Consider the following 27,784-nt stretch of genomic DNA (forward strand, 5'->3'; position numbering starts at 1 on the left):
GATTTGCTCTTTGTTTGTGGGAATCTAATGGTGTTGACTGGTGAAAACTCTATGTTGAGTTCAAACTTGGTCACCAGCAACTAATTTTTGAAAGTGATGATTACTTTTTCCTTTTACTTGGTAACCTATATTTAACCGATACACCACCTGATAACCGTCCGATAATTGATAATTCGATATCGAACCAATCGATATCTTATAGATTGGCTAGCGGATTAGTACTTTTAAAAAACGATAATCGTTAAGTCGAACCGTTAAGCATAATAATCCGTTCAATCCGTCCGATAAGCAGCCCTAGACTGGGGAATGTACAAAAAGTAACAAGTAGAAGAATAACTACTAAAAGCAAATATAGTGGAAGATGGTATTAATATCCTGTGGTAAGATTCTAGTTGATCATCTTCCTTAGCAAACCATTGCAAAAGGTGGGATATGACTTCATCAAAAATTTGCTATCTTTTGTTGTTGAAGCATATGCCACTCTATTTATCTCCTTGTACACATGTTTTATAATAGTGTTTTAAAAGGTGGGGACACGAGGCGAGGCATCAGTTTCAAAATACGAGGTGTAAGTCCCAAGAATTTTTGGGGTTTAAGTTTTATATAGACATAATATATAAAAATAAATAGGCACTTAAACTTATATAAAATTGAACAAGTAGACACACATGTCTTGCGTAGCATAATACACGTAGAACTCCATGTACGACACAAAATTTTCATGTAGGACGAATGTGTTTATTTGTTTAAGTTTTGGATAGTTAAAGTGCCTACTTGTGCACTAATAAAATTAGAGGTCATAGTTACCAACTGAAACCAAGTTAAGGGTTATAATTATGTATTATGTCTTTTATATATCTTCAACTTTATAATTGTATTACTAAGAAATCAAGCAAAACTAAAATTTTCAATCATTATGCAGAGAAATTTAAATAAATCACCAATAATATAGGAATTATTATTATTTGAGAAAGATAACAACACCAAGTATGATACTAGTTGAGATAATATTTAAAATGAAATCATCATCCACTCCATCATCGATCTTCACATTTACTAGTCTTTCTAACTCTCAACTAATATTTGCATTGATTTTTGTTTATATATTTCAAAGGAGAAGGATAAAATTTGTAAGAGCAATGTGCAAAATGGATAAATTCTTAAGAACATTGTGTATATTAAGAAGACATAATACATAAATATGTCATTTAACTTGGCTTCAGCTTGCATCTATTTCCTCCAACTTTGGGTGTGCACAAGTAGGTACTTAAACTTGTATAAAATTGAACAAGTAGATACATGCATTCTATGTGGCATAACTCATGTAGAATGCCACGTAAGATGAGAATTGTCATGTAGGATGCCACGTAGGACACATGTGTCTATTTGTTCAACTTTATATAAGTTTAAGTGCCTAATTGTGTATATCCAAAGTTGGAGGGCACAGATGTCAGTTGATGTCAAGTTAAAAGGAAAATTTATGTATTATGCCTATGAAATTTCTATCCCATCAATTTCAAATATAATTATCTAAAAAATAATTACGGCAACATCAATTTTTATGAGAGTTGTTTTCTTTATTTATATAATTTAGAAAAAAAAATCACTACAACATGAAAATGTGATAGCATAAAGTATAAATATCATTACACCATAATTTTAAAAAATGATTTATAGCAAAAATACTTTTAAATAACAAAACTCAATTTTTGTGTATGAGAGGTACGTTTTTACGCTCGGGGATTACACTTTTACGGATGAAACTTACGCCTCAAATTTTAAGGAGTATGTCCAATGAATCTACTTCTTTCATTTGTACCCCAATTTATCTTTGGTACACCCCGCCCTAAGACTCACCCCAAAAACTCTTTTGAAAATATTGTTCCATATGTGGACTATTTAGCTGACAAAGGATCCACCTACAATCATTCAAGATATCAGCATAGACAATATTAGTAGATTGTAGAAGGTAGATTATCTCATGTGCATCAATTTTAATTTGTAGGGATTTACATTATTATTATTTGGTGCTAACTGCATTCCATGTAAGAGAACTCAAAGTTCAGCATATATCTATGAAGTGGTAATTATGGACTTCATTTGAGTTATCTATTATTGTCTATCAAGTTTTTACCTGATCATGAACTTAAAAGTTATAGTTAGGCGGGTCATGACCCAACCCATTTCAATTTAAGTAATTTTTGAACTAATTTTAGCTCAATTTATTTATTAATTTAATTCATTTTAACCTGCCCAAATTCAGTCCAACTCGCTCATTTGACATCCTCAGCGAAACCCGAAAAGTTTGGTTCAAATCTTATTTGTCTTGAAAAATATAATTAATATATATAAATTATTAATTTAGAATCCAGTAATTCTGAAGTTCGTGTCATCTTTTCTTCTTCTGAGTGTCTTATCCACGATCAGCGCACGGGAAGGACTACGATTCCAAATCCCTAAATTTCAACCCAATTCACCTCTAGATGCCTCTTACACAATCAGTTGTATAGTTGCTAAAATTCTTACACCACTTGTGCAGCATATGTCATCAATATTGAACTAACTTTTTCTTTCCTTTTTTCCATAAAGAAATTGACATTTCTTTTGAGTTTATTGCTAGTATGATATGCATTACTATACAGGTATTCTCTAAAAGAATATATGCACGATAATTAATATGCTTCCTTGACTAAATAGTGAAATCTATGAATTTGTGGACAAAGCGAATTCATCTAAACTAGTATTTTCAATGAGAAATATGAATTTATACATAAAAATTCACTAAAATTACAATAAATAGTAGACATAAATACATAACTTTAAAAATATAATACATTAAAAGTTGAACCGATAAAACGTTTAATACATTAATGAGGTGGCCCCACCCACCTCTATTTGTGGGCCTACATCAATTAAGAGGGCAGGCCACCTCACTAATGTATTATAACACAAGAATCATTTCTTGTTGAATGTTTAGTTTGATATATTACAAATTAGAATACAGATTCATGCATAACTTATGCAACTATTATTATTATTATTTTGATTTCTCACTCGGTGTCTGAAGCCCACATTGAAGCACCGATTAAATCTGGATCACGCAATGCAAGACCCATTTGGGAATGGCGTTCCCAACAAGAAAATAAAAGCAACAACCAAAGTATCAAACGAGCCCAAGGATGTTCACGTGCAAGCCATATTATGTCTGCATACAGCATGATATGCTTTTGGTGTATAGATGTTCTTGTTCCACACTCCAAAATTACATGAATTTAAGGACGGCCTGTCCAAAAGCAATACCAAGAAAAGTTGCAATGGCGATACCCAAAATACCAGCAAGAATGCCTGGAACAACCAAGGAAATCCACCCTTTCGCGGTGGCCATTCCACAAGCTGTTGTTGGGCCTCCTACGTTTGCATTTGATGCTATGAGCAATTGTTTCAGTTCAACTCGGAGCAGTTTACCAACACCAAGTATCACGCCCAAATGGACAGCAATCTGGATTAACGCAAACAGAAATATACTGGGTGTGGTATTGAGAACGTTTGATATGCTCCCACCACTGGCACCAATGAATGTAAAAAATACCTATTACACAAGATAATAAGAGAACAAGTTAGATCAATCTTTGCCCAAAAATAATACAAGGAATTTTTTTTTTGCTAATATAAACACAGAGAAAATATTGTTTTAAGCGAAGGGAAAATGTAGACTATCTTGCAAACCACAAGTGTAAGTCTGGATTTCCCTTTTCTAAATAATAGATTCAGACCTTTTTTCCTCGAACCCTAACTACAATTTCTGCATTTCAATCAAATTTTGGTATGTTCAATCACTACTCTCTATGAATATAAATCTGTAAGAGAATTATGTGAACTTACAGATACAGTTATTTTAAACGTTGGAACTACATTTCTCAAACTTATCTAAAAGAGCCTGTTTGGATGGGCTTTTAACTTATGGCCTATTTTTGTTATTTTAGCTTAATACAAATGCTTAAAAGCACTTTTAAAGTTTTTCCCAAACACTACGAGACTGCTTAAAAGCACCTAAAATAAGTCAATCTAAATAGGCTCTAATTTAGCTTTACATGTGCCATTCACAGACAAATAGAGTTAAAAGTGTGTCATCCGGAATTTATCTTAAATGTCTATGGTGTGCTCTTGCAGCTTTGTCTTCATTGCGCAAATTATACAGGCAATAGGTTCAGGTTACTCTGGGCAAAAACATGCAACATTGAAGAAATTAATTAAAGAGGGTATGAAAAAGAGTGTCTAAGTTTGTGTTCATTACAATACATTGAAGAAATTAATTAAAGAGGGTATGAAAAAGAGTGTCTAAGTTTGTGTTCATTACAATTCATCAGTGCAAGAAACTCAAGGCAGATATCTGAATTTACTTATATTTGGTACAGGGCCGTTTCGACCATAAAGCCACTAAAGCAACCGCTTGGGGCCCAAATTTTTTAGCGCCCCCAATTTTTCCTAAAGAATAGATATAGTATTTGTTTAATTTATCTAATGTGTAGGTCATTGTAATAATTGAGAAATTGAATACTCCCTCCATTCCATATTAAGTGAATTTGTGAGGCAATGCACACATATTAAGAAAAATATTCAAGGACATAATTTGAACCATACTTTCCACTATTGCCCTTTGTAAAATCATAAATATAACTTTGTAAGTAGTGTGATTTTATCTCCTAGAAAATATAAAACTTCAATAAATGAAAGGGCAAATATAAAAAAAGTTTCAAACATCTATCTTGAACTTTGAACAATTCAATTATTTTGAACAATGAAAAATCCCTGAAAAATTCACTTAATATGGAATAGAGGAAGTAGTATTTAATTAATTGTAGCATCTTTTTTTACGTGATTACCTATTTTGTTAACTTATTTATATTTTGGTGATTATCATGAACCCACATTATAATTATTACATTTACCTTTTTTATTCCCCAATCAATTTTTATTATCTCATTGTCACGACCCGAATCCGGGTGTGATGGCACTCATCCCAACCCACCGAGATAAGTCAGCCTAATACCCAACGGAAAGTAAATGCGGAAGTAATTGAGATAAAGCAAGGTTTAACTTAGTAAAAAACAAATAAATAATCTCAAAATCCCCAAGACTGGTTGTCACGTGTATAAGCCACTAATACATTACCGAAGTACAAAAGAAAATATAGTCACAATGTCTTTGTCTCTAGAATAAGACTAAAACATAATAAAAGAGTAAGAGGTGTCCGATAGATGGATGTAACAGCTACCTCAACACTCGGAATGATAGCCTCGGATGTAGTGGAAACACTAGGAGATCAAGCAAGTCCGGGATCATAACCTACACAAGTGTAGAAGCAAGGGGTGAATACCAAACAACACGGTACTCAGCAAGTGGACAACTAAAACTAAGCAAAGCTCAATAGATACAAGTACTCATGTCCTCCCAACCGACCCTCCTTAACTATAACCTGCATAAAACCAGCCCAACTCTACACTCGTACAATAATAACAGTAATACAATCCACGAATACTCAGCAATAGTCTCATCAATGAATCATATCAAGTCAAGTTCAGCATATACAGAGCAATAAAGGGGTAAACACGAATTTACAAATATCAACAAAATGCGATGCAATGAGATGATGCATGTCCGTCCTATCAGTACACATCTGCTGAATTACAGTCCGGAACCTATGGGGGACATTTCTGTCCATGTAACCTACCACGGAGCGTGTGGCCCATTCCCTCAATATACGTATCCTGCCACGGAGCATGTGGCCCGACCCCTTTGTTTCATAATATCTGCCACAGAGCGTGTGGCCCGACCCTTTTTGTTTCATATCATTTTCAATCTCAACACAATATGTCAGAACCAATGAAATCAATTCATGTTCATATAATTCACGATAATAACTTGACAACAACAATAATTTTTCCTATCTCACATCAACATAGTCATTTCACATGTCCAAAATAAATCCATAATCACAACATATCAATTCTACCAATTCATGTCATTAGATCACCATTTTATACCCCTCATCTCTATTTTTAAGGCCAATCATACAGTCAATAACTCAGTCCAATTCTCATTAGTATTAAATAAATTAACACTTTAGCCCATCAATTAAATTAATTCTCTAAAATTATCCCTCAACTAATTAACCAAAGTTACCGAAAGGTCCAAAATTTTCAACTTAAATTTACAAAAAGGGTCTTCTATGAAAAAAGGAGGACTCGTTCTCAAAATTACCTAACGGGTCATTACAACAGGGAGTAATGAGAATTGGACTGGGTTATTGACTGTATGATTGGCCTTAAAAATATATATGAGGGGTATAAAATGGTGTTCAAATGACATGAATTGGTAGAATTGATAAGTTGTGATTATGGATTTATTTTGGACATGTGAAATGACTATGTTGATGTGAGATATGAAAAATTATTGTTGTTGTCATGTTATTATCGTGAATTATATGAACATGAATTGATTTCATTGGTTCTAACATATTGTGTTGAGACTGAAAATGATATAAAACAAAAGGGGTCGGGCCACACGCTCCATGGCAGGTATTATGAAACAAAAGGGTCGAGCCACACGCTCCGTGGCAAGTATTATGAAACAAAGGGGTCGGGCCACACACTCCGTGACAGGATACGTATATTGAGGGGACGGATCACACGCTCCGTGGCAAGTTACATGGACAGAAATGTCCCCCATGGGTTCCGGACTGTAATTCAGCGGATGTGTACCGATAGGACAGACATGCATCATCTCATTGCATTGCATCGCATCGCATTTTGTTGATATTTGTGAATTCGTGTTTACCCCTTTATTGCTCTGTTTATGCTGAACTTGAATTGATATGATTCATTGATGAGACCATTGCTGAGTATTCGTGGATTGTATTACTGTTATTATTGTACGAGTGTAGAGTTGGGCTGGTTTTATGCAGGTTATAGTTAAGGAGGGTCGGTTGGAAGGACATGAGTACTTGTATCTATTGAGCTTTGCTTAGTTTTAGTTGTCCACTTGCTGAGTACCGTGTTGTTTGGTATTCACCCCTTGCTTCTACACTTGTGTAGGTTGTGAGCCCGAACTTGCTTGATCTCCTAGTGTTTCCACTACATCCGAGGCTATCATTCCGAGTGTTGAGGTAGCTGTTACATCCATCTAGCGGACACCTCTTACTCTTTTATTATGTTTTAGTCCTATTCTAGAGACAAAGACATTGTGACTATATTTTCTTTTGTACTTTGGTAATGTATTAGTGGCTTGAACACGTGATAATCAATCTTGGGGGATTTTGAGGTTGTTTTCGATTAAGTTAAATTTTGATTTGTCTTTTTCTTCCGCATCTACTTTCCGTTGGATATTAGGCTAACTTGTCTCGGTGGGTAGAGATGAGTGCCATCACACCCGTATTTGGATCGTGACAAAATGGTATCAGAGCCCCAGATTCATAGATCTCACGTGTATACAAGCCGAGTCTAAGTAGAGTCTTGAGGAACGGTACGGAGACGTCTGTACTTATCTTCGAGAGGCTATGAAGACTATTAAGAAATATCTTCACCTTTTGATTCTCTATCGTGCGTCCTTGATCCGATCTATTTTCTATTGCCTCACTCCGTTCTCTCACATATAGTGGTGACTCTTGCCTGATTCTATGTGCGTGTAATCGTGGTCTAGATCTAATTTGAAGGTGGAAGTAATAGACTTATGGAAAGGATGTATGGTGAAACTTGTAATGCACGGTGATTTTAAAAGAGTGAGTAAGGTTATGGTTCAATAATGTAATTTGAGGCTTCAGGTATGATCTTTATTGTGGGTATGATGTATTCTAGTGGTGGATCTATCAAACTTTCACGGTGTGGTACTAGTGGTATACAAAAACAAATACATCGATTATCAAGTGTGATTACTAACTACTTAAGGAGTTATCAGTTGTTTCATCTTCTCATATGATGAGATTTGATGTGCATTCACATTTGAAAAACCAACTAATTTGTTACTACGGACGCTTGGGGTAAGCATTGTTTATAAGAAAGATCTTAGTGGTGGATTTTGGTATGATTAATGCGTTTAGGTTGTGAAGTGTATCCCGAGAATTCTAAGTGAGGACTTGTAATTTAACCGTAAACTCCAAGGGAGTGGATCGGTATCAGAATGATAAGCTTATAGATAAAGAAAGTAGCAGTGAGTATACTTGTGTGAAGGCAATTAAGAATTTTAGTGAGAGTGCGCATAAAATTGGGTATTCCATTGGATTTGGTTGGTATAACTGGATTTAAGGTGTCTTGTCGATTGAGAAGGTTGACTTCTAGATGATGGTAATAGTTATTGACATAACGGTAATAAGAATTTGTGATGAATTATGATCAGGACACAACTATACGTTAAGGATTTTTGGTTAAATAGATTCGATATGATAATAATGACTTGCAGGTATCTAAATTGCGGTTTTCTACTATTTGGTGAGTGACGTGGTTGTATGGAAAGTCGTAGAATGTGTTGAGACACCGCTCGGATAGAATTGAAAGAATCTAGATTCATAAATGAAAATAATTAGTGGAATGTAGTTTAGCCTTCGAAACAAGGCTAGAACAATGATATTTACTCTGGTTGTAAGGGCCGAATGTATCTTCAGAGAGAGTGGAGAATTAAAGTTAGTGACACGTGGTTCTGTTTATTTTGCTCTGTTTATGGTGGCAGTGTTATGTGTTATTCATATGGGTTAACAATTATTGGATAAGATTTGAGAAATAACTCTATAGGCGTTTGACTCGAGTGTGGTAATAAGTTCTTTTGTGGTTTCGAGTTTGGTAACTGGTATAATTAAATTTTAACGAAGGATACGATAAGATCAATGGAGAGGTGATCAATTATAGCTAAGATACGTGAATTCATAAAGGTTTTCAATGTATGAGCTAATGTTGATAGATAATGGGATTGGGTTACATGGATGGAATTCAAAATTCAAGTTGTTCATTTTAAGTCTACATTATGGCGGTAGGTTTCGTCAAAGTATAGATCGGCAAGATGAAAATTGATCGATCATATGGGGTATTGAGCAGTTGAAAGAACTTGTGCAGGGTTTGAATTGTAGAGTTTATTGCTTTTGATCATTAAAAGGCCTAACAAGAGTCTGGTATATTGAATAGTTCAAGGTATTTGGAATTTGCATCATGGGAAGCATCTAAGAAATGATAAGAAATAAGATACCATGTGTAGATCTTTAGTTCAAAGTTGAAGATTGTATGAATTTTCGCCCGTACTTGGATTCTTTTGTGATAGTATTCATTGATGACATCTTGGTGTATTCCAAGACTGAGGCAAATCATGTCCGCCATTTGAGGTTGGTACTTCAGAAGTTGAGGGAAGAAAAGTTGTATGCAAAGTTCTCCAAGTGTGAATTTTGGCTTGATTCTGTGACATTCTTAGGACACGTGGTGTCCAAAGAGGGGATTAGAATGGATCCAACTAAGATTGAGGCAGTTAAAGGTTGGACAAGACCTACTTCTCCTACTGAGATTCGTAGTTTTGTGGGGTTAGCCGGTTATTACAGACGGTTCGTGCAGGGCTTCTCCACTATTGCAGCTCCATTGACTAGATTGACTCAGAAGGCCGTGGATTTTCATTAGTTCGACGAGTGTGAAGCGAGCTTCCAAAAGCTCAAGACTTTATTGACTTCGGCTCCTGTTTTGACGCTACTCGAGGAAGGTGTGGGATTTACTGTATACTGTGATGCTTCGGGTGTTGGTTTAGGCGGTGTGTTGATGCCGAAGGGGAAAGTGGTTGCCTATGCCTCGAGACAGTTGAAGGCCCATGAGAAAAACTATCCTACTCATGATTTGGAGTTAGCGGTTGTGGTTTTCGTGCTTAAGTTGTGGCGTCATTATCTATACGGTGTGCATTGCGAGGTCTTCACCGATCATAGGAGTCTTCAATATATATTCAGTCAAAGGGATCTAAACTTTAGGCAACGTAGATGGCTTGAGTTGCTGAAGGACTACAACATGACAATCTTGTATCACCTAGGAAAAGCCAATGTGGTGGCGGATGCCTTGAGTAGGAAGTCCTCTAATATGGGGAGTCTTGCCGCGATCCGAGTTGAGGAGCGACCATTGACTAGAGATGTTCAGAGACTGGCTAATAGCCTTGTCCGGTTGTAGATTTCACCGGATGGTAGTGTTCTTGCCTTTGTGGAGGCACGTTCTTCCTTGATTGAGAAGATTCGGGAGAGGCAGTTTGATGATGAGAAATTATGTATCATTTCAGACAAGGTATTGAGAGGTGATGCTAAGGAGGCGGTACTTGATTCGGAAGGTGTACTGAGGATTGGCGGTAGAATTTGTGTGCCTAAGATGGGTGACCTGACTAGACTTATTTTGGAAGAGGCTCATTGTTCAAGGTATTCCATCCATCCGGGAACAGCCAAGATGTATCATGACCTGTGCCAGCACTATTGGTAGTGTGGAATGAAGAAGGACATCGCAGAGTTCGTGTCCAAGTGTTTGACTTGCCAGCATGTAAAGTGTGAGCACCAGCGGCCTGGGGTGTGAGTCAGAGGATGCCTATTCCCACTTGGAAGTGGGAAATGATCACCATGGACTTCGTTGTGGGTTTACCTCCCACCGTGGGTGGTTATGATTCTATATGGGTGGTTGTTGACAGACTAACAAAGTCTGCCCATTTTATTCCGATTAAGGTGAGGTACACAGCGGATAAGTTAGCCCAATTGCATATTAGCCATATCGTTCGACTTCATGGTGTCCCAGTATCCATTGTTTCGGATCGAGGTTCAATATTTACTTCGCACTTTTGGCAGGCATTACAGCATGGTTTGGGCACTACACTTGATATGAGTATAGCTTTTCACCCACAGATCGATGGTCAGTCCGAGCGGACGATCCAGGTGTTGGAGGACATGCTCCGAGCTTGTGTTATTGATTTTGGTGCTAGATGGGATCAACACTTGCCCCTAACGGAGTTTGCCTACAACAACAGTTATCACTCCAGTATCCAGATGGCTCCATTTGAGGCTTTGTATGGTAGGCGGTGTCGATCTCCTATTGGATGGTTTGACTTAGCTGAGATGGACTCCTTAGACACAGACTTGCTTAGAGATGCTATGGAGCAGGTTCGTAGAATTCAGGGTAGACTCTTGACAGCCCAGATTAGGCAGAAGAGTTATGCAGACCGGAGAGTTTGACCATTGGAGTTCATGGTGGGCGACCATGTTTGGATTCGAGTGGCGCCCATGAAGGGCGTAATGCGATTCGGGAGGAAGGGCAAGCTCAGCCCTCGATTCATTGGGCCATTTGAGATTTTGGCGCGAGTTGGAGAGGTAACTTATAAATTAGCCTTACCACCTAGCTTATCGGCTGTGCATAACGTGTTTCATGTTTCTATGCTTCGGAAGTATGTTCCGAATGAGTCCCATGTGTTATCACTCGATTCAGTGGAGTTGGGTCCAGACCTGACATTTGAGGAGGAGCCTATAGCGATTCTAGATAGGCAGGTTCGTAAGCTTAGAACCAAGGAGATAGCTTCAGTGAGGGTACAATGGAAGCACCGTTTAGTCGGAGAGACGACTTGGGCGACAGAGGCTAATATGCGTGCTAGATATCACCAGCTTTTCGAAGCTTCAGGTATTTTCTTTTACTTTATGTTCGAGGACGAACATGGTTTTAGTGGTGGATGATGTAATGACCCGTTAGGTAATTTTGAGAACGAGTCCTCCTCCTTTCATAGAAGACCCTTTTCGTAAATTTAAATTGAAAATTTTGAACCTTTCGGTAACTTTGATTAATTAGTTGAGGGATAATTTTAGAGAATTAATTTAATTGATGGGTTAAAGTGATAATTTATTTAATACTCTACACCACTTTTCTTATATATATTAAAATAGGTTAGTAGGGTTTGTAAATTTTAATACATAATTAATTTGGAAAAGGAAAAAAATAATAATAAAAGAAAAAAAATTATATATATATACAAAAAAATCTGATGGCATTAAGCCATCAGATATAAACAAGAAAACGAGAAAAATGAACAAAAACGGGAAAAAAAATACGGAGGAAGAAAAAAAAAGGGGGAAAGAAAAATAAAGGAGAAAAGAAAAATAAAGGAAAAAAGAAAAATAGGAATTTTCATTCCAAAGCGTCAAGGTAATTATCCCATCCTTTTCATTAAATTTTTATGCGATTATGAATATATTTTTAGGGGATATTGATGGAGAAATAATGCTGAAATAAGAAAATATGACCATAGGGTTCTTCATATAAAATCTTGATTTGGGGGTCGAATAACGATCCGTTTTAGCTGAAATTTGACATGTGAGTTTATTTTATCATGAGTGAACATAATCGGAAAGAAAATTTCAGATTTGACTTCAATGACATAGAATGAGTTAGTTCCCGAATTTTGATATATTGAGATAGATAATTAAATATTAGGTATATTATATTTTATGAATTCCATTAAATTTATGATATTGGGGAAATTAGAACCTAACTCTAGGCTTAAAATTTGGAAATATGAGAGTTGACATGTTATTTGACATCAACATTAGGAACTTGATTATAGTTTTGGGTAGGTTTTGGGTCTAGGTTAGACATAATAATACGAGTGTTGTTAGTTTCGAAATCTTATTGTGGTTATTTATTTGATTAGATTATACTTATTTGGAGGCCCAACGAAAAGGAAAACTCAAGTACCGGAGTAATTGCTTGATTAATTAAGGCAAGTGAATTTTTAAACCTCAGTTTAAGCTTGTAGATGCTTGTATTTTCGTGTTATGTGTACTGGAGAATAATGAGAATTGGACTGGGTTATTGACTGTATGATTGGCCTTAAAAATAGATATGAGGGGTATAAAATGGTGTTCAAATGACATGAATTGGTAGAATTGATAAGTTGTGATTATGAATTTATTTTGGACATGTGAAATGACTATGTTGATGTGAGATATGAAAAATTATTGTTGTTGTCATGTTATTATCGTGAATTATATGAACATGAATTGATTTCATTGGTTCTAAGTTCTAACATATTGTGTTGAGACTGAAAATGATATAAAACAAAAGAGGTCGGGCCACACGCTCCATGGCAGGTATTATGAAACAAAAGGGTCGAGCCACACGCTCCGTGGCAAGTATTATGAAACAAAGGGGTCGGGCCACACACTCCGTGACAGGATACGTATATTGAGGGGACGGGTCACACGCTCCGTGGCAAGTTACATGGACAGAAATGTCCCCCATGGGTTCCGGACTGTAATTCAGCGGATGTGTACCGATAGGACAGACATGCATCATCTTATTGCATTGCATCGCATCGCATTTTGTTGATATTTGTGAATTCGTGTTTACCCCTTTATTGCTCTGTATATGCTGAACTTGAATTGATATGATTCATTGATGAGACTATTGCTGAGTATTCGTGGATTGTATTACTGTTATTATTGTACGAGTGTAGAGTTGGGCTGGTTTTATGCAGGTTATAGTTAAGGAGGGTCGGTTGGGAGGACAGGAGTACTTGTATCTATTGAGCTTTGCTTAGTTTTAGTTGTCCACTTGCTGAGAACCGTGTTGTTTGGTATTCACCCCTTGCTTCTACACTTGTGTAGGTTATGATCCCGGACTTGCTTGATCTCCTAGTGTTTCCACTACATCCGAGGCTATCATTCCGAGTGTTGAGGTAGCTGTTACATCCATCTAGCGGACACCTCTTACTCTTTTATTATGTTTTAGTCCTATTCTAGAGACAAAGACATTGTGACTATATTTTCTTTTGTACTTCAGTAATATATTAGTGGCTTATACACGTGACAACCAGTCTTGGGGATTTTGAGGTTGTTTTAGGTGTTTTCGGTTAAGTTAAATTTTGATTTATGTCTTTTATTATTATTTTTTTCCTTTTTCAAATTAATTATGTATTAAAATTTACAAACCCTACTAACTTATTTTAATATATATAAAAAAAGTGGTATAGGGTATTAAATAAATTAACACTTTAGCCCATCAATTAAATTAATTCTCTAAAATTATCCCTCAACTAATTAACCAAAGTTACTGAAAGGTCCAAAATTTTAAACTTAAATTTACGAAAAGGGTCTTCTATGAAAGGAGGAGAACTCGTTCTTAAAATTACCTAACGGGTCATTACACTCATTATTGAATATTCTAACGTCTACCAAATGGTAAAACCTTTTGCATTATGCAAAATCTATTGTTTTGTGTTTATAAAAAGATCAAATTTATTTTTTGATGTATTCTTTAAATTTTAAACACTGCAAAAAATTCATACTAGTATCATTATATAAACTTTTTAAATTTTGAGCCAGATTCTATTATTTTAACTTTATATTATATTTCTTAATTGGATATTTTCATTGTTAACATTCTTATTACATAAGGTCTACGTACATCCTACCTTCTCGAGACTTCACTTGTAGGATTACATAGAGTATGTTATAGTTATTCAATTTACATATGACAACTAAAAGAAAAAGGCCTCTCTATGAAGTTTGGCTTTAGGCCCCCGAACTTGTTGATACGGCCCCTGACTTGGTAGAACATATAAAGTTCGAAAAAAAAGTGAAGTCTGACAAAGTTCTAATGGCATTTTACATCCATATATAAATATTGAGGGAACTTTTAGTTGAGAAGGCATATTGTGGGAACTTACCTGCATCAGAATCATTGCCATAGCCTCACCAGACGGCGCAAGGTAGGCAAATTGACTGGGAAATGAAGTTGCTAGAATGACAACAATAGCTGTAATAGTGGGAAGGAGACCTCCTTGAATACCAAAATGCTTAGTAAAAAGTTCTCCAACTTTGCATATAGCAAAGGACACAGCAAGAGCAGTAGCAGTCTGCAGTGCCGGCAGCTTGTTACCAAATTCTGAATCAATCTTGTCATCTGAAAAGAGTTCCAAGTATCTTTTTTATATCTTTTGGAAAAGATAACAGAATTTTTCATAAATAACTCTTACCACAAAGAAAACAAAAGTTACAATGCAAAATATAGCCTTGTGCCTGTTACAAGGTTCCAATGATGACAACAGAGAATTCACATCTTCTACAAAAGCTTTGTTACACCAAAAATGAAATTAAAAACATACAATTCATATTCTACAAAAGCTTTGGGAACCATGAGGTCTCACGTTAAAATCCCAGCAGAGGCAAAAACTATTAGAACATTGTTAACAACTGTTTATTCGGTATTTGTCACTGTTACTACTTTATTTTACTGCATAGGTTGTTATTATGTTTCCACTATTTTAGGAGTTCAATATTTTATTTTCCTTGATCTCTGATTAGGTTCCATCGTAGGAGGTCTCTCACGGAGACTGTTATTTCTTTGTGTATATATATATCAGTTCATCATCAATAAAAAACTAATAGGAGCCCGTGCCAGAACGGGCCCAATTTATGTTACTTTCTTTGTCCTAATTTAGGTAGCATATAAGATATTTGCATAGTCACTCAAATTTTGTATATGTTTTTTAAATATTTTAAGTTATTAATCATTGTGATTTTATAGCACTTACTATGTAATTTTCAAATATATCAATTGAAAAGAAAAGTAAAACAAATAAATTGAAATGAAGAAAGTACTAAATTTTTTAAATCATCATATTCCTACATTAAAACGTTCAAATCTTTAAAACTACACTTATATGCAGGAATTAATAAGCGAAGACAAGACAAAAGTTTTTCTAAAATATATATGAAACTGAAAGAATGACTCTTTTCCTTTTTAACAATTTTTCTAATTCCAACTTTTCATAGCATATTTAAGACCACAAGATTAAAAAATATTTTGATATATTTGACATATTTTTAATTTAAGACCACAAAACTTAAAAATGTTAATTTTTTTGACACTGTGCCAAGAGAAAATAGACCAAACAAATTAAAATGAAAGGGAGTATAATGTCCGAGTTTCTTATCATGTTTTGTAGATTAATATTAATTAATGAAGTAGTAAAAAATATTTCAAGGTGTCCGAATAAAAATTGAAATAAAATACAAGAAGTTGTGGACTGTGGTAAGGAAAAATGGAATGGTATACAGAAGTAATGGTGGGGTCACAAGCATTAAGAGCAAACTCAAACAAATGCACATGAAAATCAAAAAGTGTGAAACAAAACAAAGAAGATGGCCCACACGTATAGAAAAGCCTAAGCAATATCAGGGCGAGAAGAGGTAAAAAGCAACATGTGTGATGGTTTTATGTCCAAGAAAAAAAAGGTATACTTATGAAGCAGTCAGATACAATCTTTCAAAGCACGGAAAGCATAAAATACCATATATGTCCCTGGCTGGAAGCAGGCATGTCGTCCATGATCTGCTTCCTTAGCCTCTTATATATGAGAATAAGTATCTTTTGCTTCATCTTGCTCAATTAATTAGATGGTATCAGAACTCATCTCTTAACCCTCCCAAGTTTTTTTTCGATCTTCTGACTACCACCACAGCTCAATCTTAACATGCCAGGGAACATATGGAATGCGGACTTGACCACTGGCAGCAACTCTAACGTTGTTGTTCAGTTTAATCCTGTGTTGCATCTGCCGATAAAGCTTGTTGGCAGCCATAACTTTGCTACATGGAAAGCCCAGATTTCCATGCTCAACCCTAAGTGATTTCTCTCATCTACCCTACCACTTGGTGGACAAAGTTACCTGATACCTGTTGGTAGTGGGAGGTGGCAGGTATCCCGTGGAATTAATCGAGGTACGCACACACCACGGTTATCCAAAAATATATATATACAAATCATCTTTTTCTTCTGGTCATAGTTAACTATATATTCATAACACCTTGAGTTTCTATCCTCCATATTGTCCACTTAGATGCAGGCTGAGATGCTACTCCCACCATTTTTTTCTGCCTCATCATATCTCCTGGATCATGCAAACATTGCAGCAGTCTTCTTGGGCGTGGTCCATTTCATACCATGGAAGAGTTACTGTTGGTAACATGACAGTACAAAAATAAGTGGCAATTCGTTTCATCCTCTCTTCCACACAAAAAGCACCTTGAGCACAGCTGAGTTCCTCTCTTCATAAGGTTATCAAGTGTCAACACAACCTCTTTTACCACTAGCCAGTGAAAAACAAGCTACTTTGAAGGGGTATATTCACCCTCCAGATATGCTTCCAGTGCCAAGTATCAGAGAAAATCCCTTTAATTGTTTCTTCCCCAGAGCAGTCTATCATCTTGCTTAGAAGTTCCTTCGATGTTTCTAGAGTCTTGTAGAACTCAATCACTCCACTGACCTCCCACTAGCCATGTTGGCTCCAAGATCCAGCCATAGTTGCATCAGGTTGCTGAACTAGACAATGCCAGGGAAGACCTCTTTCAGAGGGATATTACCTATCCGGTCATCAATATGTAAAGAAATCTTCGTTCCATTACCAACTTTAAAGCTGATATGGGTAGCAAAAGTTGGCCATAAAGATCTAATTGACCTCCAGACACTCACTTCATAAGTACTAGAGACTCTGTGTAATGACCTTGAGGGTGATTTTCGAAAATTTGTACAAAACACGCGTGAACAGTAACATGCGTGAACAGTAACACGCGTGAACAGTAACTTTTTGGGCAGAAAATGCCCCTTTCTTCCCATTTCAATATTTTTCATCATTTGTTTGAGTTATTGAACTCCTTGAGGTGATTTGAGAAGAGATTTTCGAGGCAAAGTGTTGGTAAGTGATTTTTGACCTAAAACCTTCCTTTTTCATTAAGTTTTTGACGATTTTAACTCTTAAATTTTAGTTTCAAACCCCAAAAATCTTTGTTTCTTTCCTAATCCGAATTTAAGGAAAATTGTGATTTCCAACTCGTTTTGAGCTCTATTTTTATAGGTTTTTCAACCATGAGTTCCTTATTACCAATAGAATGGGATTGTTCAATAAATTTCCAGATTTGACCCTTTTCGAAAATAGTTAATTTTTGGATCATTTTACCCCCGGTTCCGAAACCTATCAATATGGGTGTCATTGGACTCCTTGAGACGTGTATGTTTCATTGTTGATAGTGGGTTGTCATTCCGGGCGCTGAATTCGAGAGTTGCTTGTCCGGTGGAGGTATTCGAGTGCGGTTTCGGCAATTGAGGTAGGTTTGGCTATCTTTCTTTGAGATTGAGATGGGGTAATTAGTCATTCATATGTTATAGACTTTGAGATGGGGTTGTAGTATGAGTTGAGAATGTTATATATATTGTGATGCCCGTGTGGGGGCTTATTTATTAATGTGTTGCCGTGTGGGGGTTTATTCGTATTACATAGCCCGTGTGGGGGCCTTATTTGTTATCTTATTTGCTTTGAGAGCATGTGATTTGTGATTTGCCTAAGAGAGAGGCTTGAGTATATTATTTGACTTGTGATGCCGCCTGAGAGATTGAGTTGGGTTTTTTGAGCATACTTGAGTATTGAAATATTGTTGAGAAAGGGGTGAATATTTAAAAGAAAGTGTTTCCTTCCCGTTACTATTTATTGAGGGTGAATATCATGTGTAGGTTAAGTTTTGAGAACTTTGAACCTTATACCACATGTGAGTTGAATATTACTTCCATGCCATATGCGTTTTGATGCATTCATCCTCATTCATCATATCATGAAACATGGAAAGTTGAGAAATATGAAAATTCTTTTTGAGAAAGAAAATGAAACACCTTTAAACCTTTGTATCTTGAGTCCCTGACCGAGGCAGTTTTCCGACAGGATAGTGGATGCATTGTGATTTCAACCTTTGTATCTTGAGTCCCTGACCGAGGCGGTTTTCCGGCAGGGTAGTGGATGCATTGTGATCCCTTGACCACGAGGAGGTGGCAAGGATAATGAGATATTGTGATTGAGGTATATGGTCTGCGAGACCCCCATGGGTCCTGCTTGGTAGCACAGCTCAGCAGGTGTATACGACAGTCTGTGCGACAGTCTTGATTCCACCGTACCACCACATCATTGCATCATCATATTGCATTGCATTGCATTGATATTTGTGCTGCTTGAATTATTTGATTAATTATGATTATGAGTTGTTATTATGGGTTTACTTTACTCGTGCCACTATATATATAAAATGGCGGCACCGATGCCGAAGTGGGACTTTTCTATATGCAGGTGGAAACGTTCCTTAGTTTATTTCATAAGTTTGATTAATTCTTTATACTCAGTCAGCTAAAACCTACTGAGTACATGTGAATTGTACTCACCCCTACTTTTGTATCCCTTTTTGATGCAGATACTAGTCGGGGTACCTCACGTGGCAGTTAATATTCTAGCGGATTGTGTATTCTCAGATTAGTGGTGAGGTCCCAGAATTTGGATCGTCACTAGTCTATCTTTATTTTTCAGTTTTTTTGTATCATTCAGAGACTTATGTTGTATCTTCAGATTCGAACCTTGTATTAGATGCTCTTTATACTTATGACACCAGGTTTTGGGATAAATTCTTCATTGTTTTTTTTTCTTTTTATTTAAATCGTGGCATCACTTTCCCCTTTGGGAGTTTTGTATGAGTTTTATTTTTAGGGTTACACATCAAATTGGGTTTTGAGATGTGTGCCATCATGACCTCAGTTTTTGGGTCGTGACACTATGTTTGTACACCACTGACCTTCTGCCCATATTTTGCATTGATCAGCTTTTTCCAAGCTGCTCCATAATCACCTCATGAGGAACACCGTATTATGTTGTCCCAAATTTTTGATTCCTAGACCCCCTCATTTTGCTGCTGATCAAGAATTTCAATTTTACCAAGTGAAAACATATCTTCTCTTTGTTCCCTTGCCAACTGAAGTTCCTCCTTAATGAGACAATCTTTTTTAAGAATTAGTACTGTTAACCTTGATGAGTCAAACTTTTTCTCAATCTAGCAATGGAAATAGAGACACATGTACATAGGAAGGGAATCTGAGACACTATTTACCAAAATAATTCTCCCTCCCAGAGATAAATAATTTCTTTTCACACCTCTCCAGAACCCACTCATATCGCCAGTGACTTGTTCTTAGCTCCCAGTGGTAACCCCAAATATGTTATTGGTACGTGTCCAACCTAGCAGACAATAATCCCAGCCAAAATCTGAATGTTAGGGGTTTCATTGACTGAGAAAATCTGAGATTTCCCCAGGTTCACATGAAGACTAAAATGTAAAAACAGCTTCAAAGACAGTAAGAATCAGCCCCAGGTGTCTAACCTGTTCCACTTCATCGTCACAGCAAATCAATGAGTCATCAGCATGTAGAAGATATGTGATCTCCAGGCTGCTCCTCTCATTGTTCAGCACCCTAAACCCTTCAAATGTCCCCTGAGATTTGCCATATATATGTTCCCCTGACGGGGGGTCATCTTGCCTTAATCTCTTTGTGATGAGAAAAACCCTTATTGATAAGAATGGAGACTGTGACTGTACTAGTGTAAAAAGAATCCACCTTATCCATTTGCTGCCAAACCTAATGTCCTTCAAGATTTTTAAAAGGAAGTCCCAGTTAATACAATCAAAAGCCTTTTCATTGTCTGATTTGCATAAGATCCCTGGATTTCCTCTCTAAATTTAGAATTCACACACTCATTTGCTATGAGTGCAGCATTCATAATGTCTACCTTTGATGAGGACATTTGTTGATTGTCAACCAACTTTTGGATCACCTTCTTCAGTCTCTGTGTCAGTACCTTCACAATAATCTTGTACACACTTCCTATAAGGCTTATAGGTATTTCAGATAAATAACAAATTATTCTACTACTTGGAAAGGGGATAAAATTTCAACATAACCATACATCAAGAGTCTTTAATTTGAGTAGTCCATTCTGAAGATTCATAAAGAATTTACAGGCATTTTAAATTTTGCTATTATAACAGAGATGGAACAGCAAATAGAAAACAATAATTAACAGGTGAAGGAGCCTTGGAATATTTCATCATTTGAACTGGTGTACATACCAGTGGTTGATTGAGTAGCTTCAGCAGGTATTTTAGAAGCCAATGCAAACAATGTTGTGAAGTATACTGCACAAATAAGATTATCAGCAGCCAATCCAGAAGCAACAACTGATGGTGATGTCTGCAGAGCTTCGGAAATAGCCACATAGTTGACAGCTGAAAGAGAGTCGGCAATCTTTTCAGTCATTGATAAAATGGATTAACAAAATGTCAAATTGTAAATAACTCAGTATGTAGAATAACTATCTTCCAGAAAAAGATAATAACCATCACAATTACAGTTTTAGACATCATTAAATGGCATCAAGTTTGATATATTTCCCACAGCTTCTTTATCTGTAATGTTCTCCATTAACAATGTCGACTACTGTAAAAGTCTCTCAAAGAGTAACTTTCATGATGAAATAGAATTTTCTTTTATGTGGATACATTGAGTCATTGCTGTTAAAGAGGCAGCAAGATGTTATAAAAGTCTTTATCGATAAAGAGGTTAGAATATATTCTAAAACAAGCAAGACAAGGCTTCCAAGCATTTTATTTTATTTTGAAATTGGTAACTTGAGACGAGGCTGCCAACTTGAAATCGAGAACCGTTTCTGAATCAAATATAAAGATCCAAAGTTAAAACTGATATCATCTTTAGATTGTACAATGTTCCCAACTTAGTTTCTAAAACACATGAATGCTTAAGAAGATAATATTTTTTTTCTATTTCAGACCACCATTCAGAAGAAATGTTACTGAAATGTCACAGGTAACCTTCTAGGAGTATCGATTGGAAAAGATACTGCTCATGCTCAATGTGACACTTACAACCTCTAATTATAAAGTAGGTTGCAGTATTGACATTCCTTATAAAAGAGGATTTGAAACTTAAATCCATGCCAACCATTAACAGACCATAAGCAATGAGAAGCCAACTTGTTGTTTTTTCAACACTTTGGATTTACAGGAACTCCAGGATCAAGGTATAGTGCTTTGTCATGAAAGTTAGTGGGAAAAAGGTTGCATAAGGATGACTGGGAAATACAAATGTAAAAGGATGATCCTAAATAAAAAATGTACAAGACCACAGAGCAAACAAGGGTCTATGAATTTACCTCCACCTATGTGTCTTCCCATAAGAGCGGCAGCTATCTTCCAGCCATCTTGACCAAGTGATCGCATCGGAACCATCCAAAAAGCCACCACAGTCCCAATAGTAGTTGCAACTGTCAAAACAAAGAGGAAAAGAACCAATTAGGAAACGGAAAAAACTAAAGCTCTTGATAAGAGAAACTATATGTAACAACCCAACCCCTCGTTTTGAGTATTAGCACCCCATTCCTTGATTCGAGACTTCCAGTAGGTTCATATGATGTTTTGGGACTTGTTGGAAAGTTTGGTTTGGGACCCGAGGGGTTCGGGGGTGTTTCGGCACACTTGGAACAGATTTAGCTGATGCAGATTTTCTAATTGTACAGAGTGCATCGTGATCTTAGCTAGTACAAATTTAGCTAGTCCTAGAAGCTTGGAACAAATTTAGATAGTACAAATTTAGCTAGTGCAGGTTTTGGTCTAGCCTTCTCCCATCATATCGACAAGCGCCTATGCTTTTGTTCAAGCAGTCCTATCTGCACATGGCTTATCGATTGGTCCAGTGCTCCCAACCACAAGGGCCTACTGCACATATGTGATTGATTGACATTGCTTAAGGTCTTAAATCGTTATACCTTCTGTGGTTATTTATAGACTGAGATATGCACTATTTGCTTTCATGCATTCTATTATTGAAGACTTGCTCCACGGGGTAAGACGGAGGAGTGGATCGATGTTCTTACTGGGTCCTTGTGACTCATACCTACTGCTCTATACAGAATCTGTGCTATGGCGGGACATACTTGATCTACTTCGAGGCGTTCGCTGTTCAAAGATTTCAGCTGAGGGTAGCCAACCACATCTGTTCGTGCTGGCATTTGTCTAATTTATTTCATTATATTTCTGTTTTTGAATTGCATCCCTAGATCTTTTGTACTAGAATCTATTAGATGCCCCTTGACCGTGTCTGTTGGGTTATGGTTGGTTCTAGGTTGTGTATCGACTATTTTTACTTACCTTGTTAAGATCTAGTCTCTCATCTACAGTATGCTTCCATTTTGGTTTAATTGTATATGAAACAGTGAATAGAAGTGGTTTGCATACGGGGCAGCAGCTTGTTAGGTACCTGTCACGGCTCAGGAAATGGGTTGTGACAACTGATATGTCTGTGCTTCTCGATATTCAGACGATGAAAATAACAAAATTTCATAGTCTAGTCAGAAGTTAGACATCACATTATACCAAGAGATGTCGAATATTTTTATTTTTGATTCTTTTTTCAAAAAGATAAAGGATGTAGGATAATTTTAATTACCATAGGAGGCCTTAAAGAGCTCCACTTCACTTGGTTGTGAAGACCTCTATATTTCAGTGTCCCACATAAATATAATCCAAAATAAGTACGGTGAACCCTGCTAAAGTGGAATAGCACAAGATTGATGGTCCATTCACACAAGGAAATCTGATTGCTATAGTTAAACCTATCAAAACTGCTGGAAAGAGTCGAATACCCAAAATTGTAATTACCTATATTACCTGCATGGTACTAGCCAGTTCAATAAGATCTACCAGATCATATCATATCATATATATATAGTGGGAAGAATGTTAGGCAAAAGTTAGATGGTTTTATCCCTATTTAAATTTTAAATGTTATAAACTATTTAACAAATTAAATATTAAATAATAAATCATCATATTAGTACATGAATCAACCACCATAAAGTCTCTTGAATATGTATTCTTTGTATTAATTCCATGCTGAGTAAATTCATAAATATTTTGTTTTGTTCATCTTCCAATTGGAAATATGAATGGTTATGTTTGGCCTTCACAAAAAGAAAAAAAAATACATATCTATATTATATTCTTTTTTTATATATATAACTATTTGTATTAATGTGAAGTACATTACATAAATTTTATTTTCACTAACTCTCCATTATGTAAATATATGTAACTCCCACTAATAATTATATTCATTATGTTTTTCACTCCCACCTCTCATCCATGATCTCAAATGGATTAATGTCATATTCATGACAACTCTTTGTGTTCCTCAATCCTATCCTATAACTAGAAACATTTGACACAATATTGTACACACTTAAAACAATTGAAAAAATATATGAGAAAATCTCTATGCTCTCTTCTCTTATCTCTTTTTATTTGTTTTGTTTAATGTTTATGTTTCTTGTTTGTTTTAATTGTACAGGTTTCCATTGTTTTGTTATTATTATTGAGAATTTATAGTGGCTTGTTGCTTTGTATACATTAGCCTAGCATATATTATTTTAGTATCCTCATTTGAATATTGTCTTTGTACAATAGTTAGTTATTTTTACTTTATGCATTTTTATTCAATTTTATATTTTTTTATTAGAAAGATATATGTACATTCTATCGTAAAAATGATGGATTTTTTAGTAAATACCAATAGATTTGAACGGGATAAAATATGTCATTTGCAATACAAAATTTATACGAAGTATTTTGAATAAACGTGCAACGCACATTCCCAGAACTAGTCAATAGAAAAGAGTACAGCACCAAAATTTTGCAACAAAGGCTAACTACTCTCTCTTTATCAAGTATCACCTGGTTGATGGATCTCGTGTTCTAGGCTAGTATCTTGGGAGCAGATTATTTCATTCTCTCTGCATAAATAATAAACTATAGCTTCTAGTACTTTTAACTGGTTTCTTGGCAAGTGCCCTCATGTTAGCTTTTTTAAAACTATTCCAAAAACTGAGCCAAGCTCTTAACACAGATCTTTAAAGACTCATATTTAAGGAGAAATTTGTGCTATGTATAAGCAACAGGAAGAATGCCGAAAATTTGTGCTATGTATAAGCAACAGGAAGAATGCTGAAAAAGATGGAAGATTGGTTCACTGGCATACCAGACACAAGATCAGGAAGGTCATAAGGCAAATCTGCTTTTCAATGGGATATTGTTTGGTTCTCATACCTGTTGACATGATAACATTGATTACAACGTTACCCAGCAGACCTGAGATATGGTCTGTCAGTATCTCCGGTAGTAAGTATCAACTGATTTATGTTATAGAGATTACATTTCCTGGACTTCAGAGAGAAGCCTTTCAAATTGAAGATGTAGTAGACAAACCTAACATCACATTGCTTAAGTGTTACTGAATATTATTGGCAATATCAGTCTAAATTCTAATGTGTTAATGAACAAAACAAGACATCAAAGTTGTATTTTGTATAGAGGGAGGGAGATTTGATCGAGGAGAAGGGCTTCCCTTGTTTCCTCTTTTTGGACGAAAAATATAAGGGAAAGAAGTTTACTGGATTTGAAATATATCCTTTTTAGCTTCCACCCTATATATAAGCCTTGTGCTTGTTTCCTATCCTCATTTAGCTATTGAAAGAAAGAATAAACAGTCTGTGAACTTTAGTTGAAAACCATTGTGAGCTAAGGCCATTATGTACATGACCAGCTGAAAGAATAAAAACATAAATCTGGAGCCTTTAATCATCAAATTGGAGAAATATTGACCAACTTATACCTAACTATAGAGCACGTAAGACTTTAAAATCAATGATCTAATAATAGTTTCAGCAATTCTAAGGATAAAATTTGAACTAATCATTCCAGCAGATGTGCCATAAGTTGTTTCGAAAATATGAAGCAGACCATTACCTGATCCAAGCAAAAAAGCCAAGAGCAGTGTTCCAGTGGACTTTAATACTCGACGCATATCGGCTCTAAACAACAGTAAGGGAACAGCAAGTGGAAGCAAGAATCCTGTCACGATTTTATATGCTGGAGCTTCACAAGCTATAATGCCCAAGTTACTTGCTGCTAGACCAACCAGTGTACTTACTAGTGCACCACTTAGTGCAGCCCCAACCTTGGTCTTCTCCGACCTTCAATTTTCATAAGACCAAACAACAAGCTGCGTATAACTATAAAATCTGAAACTTCAAGTCTTTCGCCCATGATTATACAAATATTAACAAACTTATAAAAAAAATTACTCTCTGTGTCCCAACTTCCGTGGCACTTTTCGCTATCTTTGAACCTAAATTGTATTAGACAACTCAATATTTGAAAATTAAAATTCTAAGTACGACAAAAGCTTCCTTGTAAATTAAGGCTAAGGCACGCTCGATAGCAAGAAGCTAGTAATTTCTTCCAGGTCATTGACTAGAACTTGCACTTATTAGTCAAACTTAAACATCCTTATTCCAAAAAAACATAGCTAACATTTTATCTATATTAAAGGGGCCTTTTCCATTCAATCCCCCATTGCTTTCAAGCAGACAAATATAAATACTCTTTGTTAGCTCTTGTGCCTCTCAAAAAACTATAGGACAAATATTACTCCCGTAATCTTACTTTCCATTTTGATCTGTCCCAAAAATAGTTTATCTTTCTATATTTAGTAAGTTTTCCAATTCCAACATTCTTCCTAGCGAGGATTATACACATTTAAACTTAAGACCACGGATTCAAAAATCTCACTTTATTCCTTAAACTCTGTCTCAAACTATGACACTTAAATTGAGACGGAATGAGTATATAAGTTGCAATATCAATAAAATAAAAAAATAAAAAAAAATATATATATATATATATAATGTTAGGTTAACATTCACGTAGTTTGAATCTCGAAAAAAATGAAAAAGTGTCATCCAAATTGGATATAACTAATGATTACCAAATGCCAAAGGCGCCGGTAGCGAAGAGAACAGTCCAGGTTCCCCATTGATCTTGCGGAGAAATGATGGGAAAATTCAATTGTGATCTGATCGTAGTAACAGAGCGGTTCAACTTTCTGGTGGAGTTTTTAGGGAAATTCAGTGTTTTGAATTTGTCAATGTTCTTCGACGATGACATCGGGTGTTGAAGTATTGAATTGCTAGTTGAAGAAGTAGCCGCCGAGGCATTTTTCCGGCGAGATGAATAGGACGCCGGCAATGGAATGTATGGATTGTGTAGAAATAAAAGTTGTTTTAACGCCATTAATAAGGAATTTTGATGATGGATAAACACAAACCTAATAAATGAATTTTATACCATAACACGTTTTGGTACATTAACATATGTTTTGTTCAAAATTAAAATATTCAAAAATATTTTTTACCATCTTAAATTTGATTAATATTAAAATAGAAAAAATGAATAAATATAGTGAGCACTGAATAATTTATATGTGACATATTACGGATTTTATATTCGCAATTTTGTAAATCGATTATGTAATTTGTTACATACTAACACTTTATGTATATGTAGTTGTTACTATTCAACTTTTTGCTTATACTATTAAGAGGATTCAACTACAGATAAATGTGTACTAAATAATTATCGTGATTATCTTAAAAAGATAAAAAGGGTAAAAATAAAATTATGTAATCTCTTTATCTTCTTTTGCAACATATTCACAGTTGAAATTTGAATCTTATGAAACAACATATTAACATAGATAACCATTATAATTGATAATGTATAATTTAACACCAAATGACGGATTTAGTGTACTATGAGATGTATAAAATAATAACATACTGTGAATGTATCTTAATGTGGAGAATGACGAAATTATTTTGTAAGATCCTCGTCATCACTAATATGAAAATAGTATGAACTTCACCATGCACCTTAATGTTGGAGCTCTTAACAACCACTTTAAACAGGCCATTCTATCAAGAAGAGTATCAAGCTCCAATGAAAGTGCACAATCATCAACTATACAGGGTCATG

The 27,784-nt window shown here is 35.6% G+C and overlaps 1 protein-coding gene across 2 annotated transcripts; it reads right to left on the reverse strand.

The window, feature by feature from the left end:
* Positions 1-2,838: 2,838 nt before the first annotated feature.
* On the reverse strand, positions 2,839-27,067 carry LOC129891404 (uncharacterized). Of its 2 annotated transcripts, XM_055966754.1 has the most exons (7): positions 26,739-27,067; positions 25,718-25,944; positions 22,072-22,182; positions 20,972-21,127; positions 14,701-14,936; positions 5,276-5,346; positions 3,365-3,589 (listed from the first exon to the last, which is right to left on the reverse strand). In XM_055966754.1, exons 1-7 carry the CDS (start codon positions 27,041-27,043, stop codon positions 3,505-3,507), a joined length of 1,191 nt encoding a protein of 396 aa, XP_055822729.1. In that variant the 5' UTR covers positions 27,044-27,067; the 3' UTR covers positions 3,365-3,504. The 2 variants fall into 2 exon arrangements, with proteins under 2 accessions (XP_055822728.1, XP_055822729.1); XM_055966753.1 differs by lacking the exon at positions 5,276-5,346 and having other exon boundaries at positions 2,839-3,589.
* Between the last annotated feature and the right edge of the window lie 717 nt (positions 27,068-27,784).

The sequence above is a fragment of the Solanum dulcamara genome, chromosome 6 (assembly GCF_947179165.1).
Source record: "Solanum dulcamara chromosome 6, daSolDulc1.2, whole genome shotgun sequence".
Classification (NCBI taxonomy): Eukaryota; Viridiplantae; Streptophyta; class Magnoliopsida; order Solanales; family Solanaceae; genus Solanum; species Solanum dulcamara.